At 37.9% G+C, this 8,300-nt stretch overlaps 2 protein-coding genes across 2 annotated transcripts; one reads left to right on the top strand and one right to left on the bottom strand.

Moving 5' to 3' along the window:
- Positions 1-2,018: 2,018 nt before the first annotated feature.
- Positions 2,019-3,403, top strand: LOC112091514 (cysteine-rich and transmembrane domain-containing protein WIH2). Its single transcript, XM_024165402.1, has 3 exons — positions 2,019-2,158; positions 2,295-2,502; positions 3,130-3,403. Exons 1-3 carry the CDS (start codon positions 2,140-2,142, stop codon positions 3,194-3,196), a joined length of 294 nt encoding a protein of 97 aa, XP_024021170.1. The 5' UTR covers positions 2,019-2,139; the 3' UTR covers positions 3,197-3,403.
- A 933-nt stretch (positions 3,404-4,336) lies between these two features.
- On the bottom strand, positions 4,337-7,820 carry LOC21392064 (protein AUXIN SIGNALING F-BOX 2). The gene is made up of 3 exons (XM_010097748.2): positions 6,859-7,820; positions 5,533-6,028; positions 4,337-5,329 (listed from the first exon to the last, which is right to left on the bottom strand). Exons 1-3 carry the CDS (start codon positions 7,308-7,310, stop codon positions 4,556-4,558), a joined length of 1,722 nt encoding a protein of 573 aa, XP_010096050.1. The 5' UTR covers positions 7,311-7,820; the 3' UTR covers positions 4,337-4,555.
- Positions 7,821-8,300: the final 480 nt, after the last annotated feature.

Below are 8,300 nucleotides of genomic sequence, written 5' to 3'. Positions count from 1 at the left end.
CAAACCAACATAAAACTCACACACCCTTATTACAACTCATCTCCTCAAGAACCTCAAATTTACATCCACAAATCCAAGCTTAAAGTTGGCTAGAAATTAATGGAGAAGAGTTTGAGAGCTTACCCTTGAAGAACTATCTCTCTCCCTTGAAAACCTTGAACTCTTCTAAGATTTGTTATTGGCTTGGAACTAGAAAGTATAAGGAAATTTAAGAGGAATATTTCTACATTTCAAACTTTACTAAAACATAAAAAAAGGATTTAGAGTTATACCCTTTGAAAAAAATGCTTGTCTAGACTCCTCCTAGACCCTTTGATCTCCTTCTTCTTCTTCTATGGTTTGTAGTGGCTCAAGATTGAGAGAGTAGGAGAAAATATTTGAGGGGAAAATGGAGGAGTGTGGCCGGTTTGGGTGTGGGGGAAAATGAGAGGAGATGTGCAAAATGGCTAACCTAATGCTTGCACTAATGGTCTCACCTTTATAGACATTACTTGATCTCATCTTAGTTCTCATTTAAGTCTACCAAACTAGCTTAATTAGCTAGATTTTTGGATTAATCCCCCCCTTTATTGTGGCTGGCCGGTGGAGTGTTTCAAGAGGGGGTGATGTAGCATTTCATGTCCAATAGTTGATTTGACTCAATCCCATCATGAAGTCCATGTAGCACACTTCACTAGCCAAATTTTTGGCCATAATCCCTTAAGTTTGGCCGGCCAAGTGAAGGAAGGAAAGAGAAAAATGAAACCTAACCCTTGTACCTTTGTCTACTTTCTAAATTTACTCATTAAACTGTCCAAAATTATACTGACAGTTATTTTCTCCTGTATGCGGGTACTGGATGCTAGTTTGTATTGTGCTTGGAAATTCTTAAAATTAATGTTCTCAAGCTGTATCTGTACTAGAAATTCTTCCGTTTTAAAGTACGGTGAGAATTTATCGATCGAATTTACTTGATCAAAAAATTGTGAACTTAACGTGAAATCTGCTACAGAATTTAGGAATGCAGATGTTAATTCCTTAAATCCTTCAATCACAAAATGTACATAGTATAATGATTTTTCAAAAAAATCCTTGACTTGAATACATGAATTATATTATTAAAATTATGGGATTTTTCTTGGTCACTACAATATTAGAGGGTAGTTTTTCTTTTTCTGATTGCTCTTTCTTTTTTTCCAGGCCGGCCCTAAGTTCAAAAGGTTTAGGGTTGGCCTGAAATTTTGTAATGTATCTTTTAGAAAAAGAAAAAAAAAACTAAAACAGAGCATTTAACCCGACTTCAATAAATATTTAAATTCAAAATTTTGGTCCGGTTCGGCCCAATTTAAAAGTTAAAACCGTCATAAATTTAGATTAACAGTAGTAAGTCACGAGCTTGTCCTGTTAATCTATCCCAAATTTACCGCTCCAGTTGTGTTATGTATCACTCAAAATTTCATAAGATGTTATTTCTAAGGTTCTGCACTATTTTACATCCTCTTTTTTTTTTTTTTTTGTGAATTTTTAAAGTGTTTTAACTCTAACCCCAGTTCCACCTCGACCCATCAGTCCAACCAGGGACAGTGCCAGCTACCCTCCCAGCAATTATTTACCCCTTTCTTTTCTAACTTTGACCCCGAAAAGATTTTCTAATTAATTACCCTATTTAAAATGTTTAGAAATTTTTATTTACAGCCGAATTTTTACTTTTAATCTTTCTCAATGGTTTTTTTTTTTATTGGTCCGTATTCGTTACTTCAATTTTAAAATCCCAACAAATAAACGAAACTTAACATGCAATACTACCCGACAGCAAATGTTTGGTTTGTAGTATTCTTTTGCCCTTTTTTCTGTAATTTGATTTGATGACGAATAGCTAGCTGATGATGCTCGTTTCCTTCGTGCAAAAGAAATATGTGATAATAAGATTGTCTTAGCAACACGACGACGTTATAAGGTTACGTGTGGAAGCATCGCTGGAAACAGCCTAGCAACACGACAAATATTAATCCATTTCATTCTATATTAAATTACGTCATAAACAAACACATTTTATCATTTCATATTATTATCGGAGGTTAACCAACTTCTCTGAAAGAAAGTCTTCCCTCCATATCATCTTCCTCCAAATCCATTCCTCTTCTGTCTCTGAATCCAACAATGAGTTACCCTCCTCCAGGTAAATCCAAATTCAGTTCCAATTTCCCAGCTTCATTTTCCATTATCATTTTTCTTATTTTTTGATCCAATCTTTGTATATGTATATGCATATTATGTGTATATGTATATGTATATGTATGTTTGTGCGTTATAAGGTTACGGATCGCCACCATATCAACACCAGCATCATCCACCACCGCCGGGATACCCATCAGCGCCGCCGCGTCCGCCGTACGAAGGAGGGTATCAAGGGTATTTCCACCCACCTCCACCGCCTCCCCAACCGAATTACGACCACTGTCATTACGATCATCACCATCACCATGACCACCACGACGGTTGCTTTTCCTTTCTGCGAGGCTGGTACGCTCCTTAAAAAAAAATTTATATATATATATATATATCATCCCTTCTTCTCATTTCCCAAGTCTAAAAGATATCAAGAATAAGAAATTTTTCTTTTTTATTTATTGTGTATGGGACGAGTCTTTGGAAGAATTAAAGTTGAGTCTTTTCAGAGGATTCTGAATTTCACTTACCAAAAGTTTTGGTAGGAGGGAAAGAAATACATACGACTTAGGTGAGGAAAATGGATTCTTTAATCTAATCTAATCTAATCTAATCCTTTCATGTCGGGAGTGATTGAAATTGGGGCTCCATTCTTCTGTTAGCTGTCTCAAGTCAACTCTTCGAATCGAATTCTAGTTGGTACAAGAAAATTCTCCTATTGAGTTGTGATTTCGTTCCAGTGGACTATATTAATAAACATTGCATAGTTGCGCCTTACAAGGAGGGATCTTATTATATATTTGTTCTCTTACTTTTTGTCTTTTCAAGTTGTTTGCTTTAATCCTTTCTAGATATCTTTTGCTCCTGATAGTATACACTCGTTCTCATACTTTAAAGTAGTCAGTTAATGCTTTAATCTTCTCTAAATACTATTTGGTTCTTTTTTCACCTTTTTGTGTATTGACAACACTGAATCTGCAGTTTCGCAGCGCTTTGTTGTTGTTGCCTGTTGGAGGAACTCTGCTGCTGCTGCCGCTGCTGCCTGTGATTATCGAGTCTTTATTAGGCAGCAACCGCGTTTTCTTAACTCTTTGCTCTTCTTCTGGAGAAAGAAGTGCATCCTATGCTATTTTATATACCACCTCGCGTATTTTACACCTTAATGTGGGGCGGTTTATTGGGAATTCTCTGTACTATGTTCATTTTTCTCAATTTGCCTAAAAAGGATTCAATGTAAGGGATACATATTTTGACATTTCTGGTGTGGATATGTTTATTACTGGACGTTAGTCAAGTCATACCGATTAGCTTGTATAATGTGACCAATAACGTCAATCATTCTTAAGCAGTCAAATACCAAAGTTCCACAAGTAATGTGACTTAAAATCATACCATGAAAAAACTTCCACTTTGGTCTCGTGATGTTATTGGCATGTGATATTGGTAACTAAAAATGAAGCTCTTGTTGGTGTCAAACATTATTTATTACTCTCCCATGGCTGCTTCACATTTTTCAATCTATTTAGAAAAACATGGATTACAATAGTCAGTCTTTCGTAAACAAACACCTAAACATACCAGTAAACCCCCCAAAGGTACCACAAAGTGCGACTGAAGAGCTGAACTCCTCCACATCATTCTTGAACCTCAATCCAAACATGGTTAGATAAAGATACGTCTTTTCTACTTTTCGCTAACTTTTAACTTATTAGACGATCTCCGATACAAATGTTAATATCAATCTCCAATACAAATGTTAATATCAATTGTATATTTAACAACAAAAAATATTATATGGTATGTTAGTTGAGCTCATGTTTTGCTTTGAAACTATATTTTGAATCTTCTCTCTTTTCAAATGTGTGTACTCTATTAAGTCCATTGACGTTTTATGTTCTGATCCATACGTCCTTGCATGTAGATTACAATCAATACATTTTACTCTCTTTTTCCCTTCTTTTGCACGTCTATTCCATATTTCATCCTCTCTTTCGTTTTCGTTTTAGTATTCCATCTTTTCATTCCAATCGAATGGTCATAGATTGGATATTCCATCTTTCCTACTTTGATGGACTAACATTATTACTTTTCCAAGCTAAAAAGATGACTAAGATAAAATCCGGTCGTTTCATTGCGATCCAGGTCCAATATTTTATCAAGCCACCTAGCAAGGAAAAGAAAAGGCACATTTGGAAATATTAAACTTCTATTTATAAGAACATGGATTACTAGGAAATAGATCAATCCCTCCCGAGTAAACAACAAACACACAACTAAACCCCCGGTCTAAAATTTAATTTATCTGTTCACTAAACAAAGTACAGCTTGAACTAGTAAAAATAAAATTAAATTAAAATTGAAAAAAAAAAAGAAAGGTAAAATTGGAAGCCTAAAGACCAAAATGAACCTAAAGAGTCCACACAAACTCCGGTGCGTCAGTCCTGGGCCCTACCGTCGTTCGATAAAGATACATCTTCTCTACCTTCTGCTCATCATCATCAAGGCAAAACTCAGTCTGATCGTGTTCGTTTATGATCTCAACGTTAAGACTCGGCATCTTCCTCGCCACTGTCTTGCATGCACCTAGGGTAACTTCGCAGGACGACATCCAAAGGGATCGCATTGTTTCATACTTTCCCACGTCCGTCAAGAGAGCAACATCACCAAAGGGGCAGTCCCTGATCTCAAGCTTGCGAAGTTTCTTACACCCTCTCAACACATAAAGCATCCCTTTGTCACTGTCCCCAGCAAAAGCCACAGAGAGCATTTCAAGCTGCTCAGCATACATTCCAATGTAGAGGAAGACTTGGTCAGTTAGAAGGCCAGTGAGCGACAACCGCCTAAGACTTTTGCATGCCTGAACAATTGCCCCGAAACCTTCATCCAACGGCTGTGAGGTCACAGGGTCCGGTTTCGTAGGGTCCAGGATGCATAACCTGAAGCGAATAAAATTAGGGCAATTCTTGGCCACAGTTATGAGGGCCGCGTTGGTCATCTGCTGGCAGAAATATAGCAGGGAATGGAGCTTAGGGCAACCCACGGATATCGCAACAAGTCCTTCTTCAGTAACAGCAGCATGACCTAATCCGTATGGATCAGATGGGAAAACCCTCAATTCTTGCAACTCTTTACAAGTGGAAGCTACAACTGATAGTCCTTTGTCTCCAATACAATCTAGTATCTGCCAAAATCATGAAAACAGCACTTAATCACTCTGTCATTAAGGGGGAGAAAATGTTCTAAACATTTAATGAAATGCTTGAACAAACATACCCTTAATCATTCAATACAATCTTAAATCTTCCCTAATGGAAACAGCCCTTCCTCATTCTATCATTAAGAAAATCGACTAAGACATTTAATGAAATGCTTTGAAGAACATACCCACAATCGCTGAAGTTTCACGCAGTGACGAATTAACTTAATGAGCTCAAAACCGTATATGCCTGGTGCATAACTCAGATTCAAAGATGTTAAGTTCGAGCAAACAGGATAAAAAGCAGGCAGGCACCAAGGTACAACCTCCAAAAACCCTGACAAGCTCCGAATTGATTGGCATTTTAGAAGGGTGGATTTTAGTTTGTTGTAGGCATCAGAACGGGAATCTGTGACATAAGACCCAGTACCAAGGTCCACTAGTTGGGGAGCTTTCATCAGTATTTTCTGGAGTGCGTCAAGAGGGACAGCACGGTTTACTCTCAAGACTCTGAGATCGGGAGACCTTGCAACGAGCCTCTCAAGCGCTGCTAAGTTAATTTCTCCTTTGAGGCATGCGAAATTGAGGGATACGAGTGACGTGCAGTTGTCGGCAAAGCAGCTAAGCCACTGGCCTCTGTTATCCTCAATCTCATTCTCTTGAAGATCCAGCTCCCTGAGATGCCTACAGTACAAAGCAGAAGAAAATGTCAGCTAAATAACTTTGACTAGACTACTAGATCTACCACACTACGGCATCAACGGCTCACCGATACAACCAAGAAATTATCAAGTCCATGTAGAACAGAACAACTCATCCACTCTAAATTTAGCAAGTTCACTAAACCATCCTAGGTGCACTGATCAGCATCAGATCTTTTCAAAAGCGACAAGCCCCAACAGGATATACATATTATGACACAAAGAGCTCCAGAAAGAAAACAATTAATGCATTGATGAAAAAGTACAAAACAAGAAATTGCTAAATGCAAACAATTTTTTTTTTTTTTAAAAAAAATGAAAAAGTACAAAACAAGAAATTGCTAAATGCAAACAATTTTTTTTTTAAAAAAAAAAAAGAAGAAGAAGAAGCAAGAACAGCCAATTTAAATCAAAATTCGATTCACAACATCAAACACAACTTCCCCATTCAACACTTCATAATCACTACTTCCAGTGGATACCTACAAAACCCAATTAGTGGAAAAAGTCAACAATTAATACATTGACAACTATGAGCATAACTTCGAAAGGCATGAAATTTCACATTCGTTGTAGCGGTCCATACAAAAACAAAGACGGAACGATCAATGCATTGGTGAAGACAAGGCTCAAAACAGGAAATAACTAAATAATAGAGAAAAAATCACAAAACAACAAGAACAGCCAATTTAAATCAAAATTCAAACAGACCCCAAAAGTCAAAAATAGGAACTTCAAAGCATCAAACAGTCCAACCAAAACAAAACCCAAATAGTAAAAACTCAAATAAAGAAAATCTTCAATTCAATTCACCTGCAATTGGCAGCTATAGCAGCGAGTCCATCAGTAGTAAACCCCTCACAACTAACAAGAACCAACGACTTGAAATTAGCGAATGAGCGAGAGAGAAGCTCAAGGCTCTCATCGGACACGACCATCCTCTTAAGCCTGAGCTCCTCCAACGCAACACGGCTTCTGGCGAGGGCTTCAATCCATGGAAAAACAAAGCCTCCCCACTCATGAGGCACCAAATTGAAGTCGGCGAAATGAGGCTTTCCTTTCAGAGTCAACGACCTCAGCCCCGGAAACCTCTCCACCGTCCTCTCCGGGCTGATCGCGTAGCAGTTCCCGATGAACACCCTCAGCCTGCTCAGCCTCTCGATTCTGTACCACGATTTGCACACCAACGACAACGCGTTTCGATCTTTATGAGTCGTCACGTAGTCGAATACGTGCTCTATCACCTCGTCTGGGAAGTAATTCATCTTTCTCCTCACTTTCTTTTTATCCAAACAAACAAACAAACAAAAAATCGAATTTTTGTAGGAAACTCAAAGCAAATTTTATAGTTTTGATCTGGTAAGTAAATAAATCCTGGATCTTTGGAAGAGAATAGCGGAATTTCCGAAGATAAGATTAGATCTTAGGGCGGAAAAAAAAGGAAAAAAAAAAAAAAGACTTTACTACTAGAGCTATAAAATCTGCCAAATCTCTTTCATTACTTCTCAGATCCGCAATGAGAGGGAGGGAAAAAAAGGGAAGTAGGAAAATTTTGAAATTTTTTCAGGAGGTAAGAAAGGGAAAATCTTGAATCGAATAGTGATGATTACAGAAATGAAACCCAAAAAAAAAAAAAAAGAAAAAAAAGAAAGAAAAAGATCAAAACCCCGTAGATCTCTCCGAATCTAAAATAAAAATTTCCAGAAATATAAATGCAAAATACTTATGAGTTTATGATTCTAAACTAGAGAGAGAAAGAGAGAGAAATAAACACACAGATACACTCCTCTCTCTCTCTCTCTCTCTCTCTCTCTCTACTCTTCTTCAATCTTCAACTCTCTCTCTCTCTCTCTAAAACACAGGCTGGTGTTAAAGCTTAACTCAGAGTCAGAGAAGCCACAGAGAGTCTGAGCGAAAACCCAACCATGGTTAGTTTCACAACCTAGGGTTGGATGATCCCACGGTTGAGAATTTGTTTAGTGGGAAATTGAGGGAATCTGGACCGTAGATCGGGGGATCATGCATGTGTCCTTGTCACTCTCTCTCTCTCTTTCGCTGCTAATGTCATTACTAAAGAGATCGATGATAGATAGATGGACTGTTCTGAAAATGACATTCTATTCGTTCAGATTTACGAAAATGCCACGTCATAGATAAGATTGTCTATCTCTATCACGCTTGCGAGTGTGTGTACTCGCGACGTCTGACGAGGACACTGCCATGTGCGAGGCATCGTACTGCCCTAGACCGACACT

The sequence above is a fragment of the Morus notabilis genome, unplaced genomic scaffold, assembly GCF_000414095.1.
Source record: "Morus notabilis unplaced genomic scaffold, ASM41409v2 Scaffold1580, whole genome shotgun sequence".
NCBI classification, from domain to species: Eukaryota; Viridiplantae; Streptophyta; class Magnoliopsida; order Rosales; family Moraceae; genus Morus; species Morus notabilis.
This window is presented reverse-complemented; position numbering and strand designations above follow the sequence as displayed.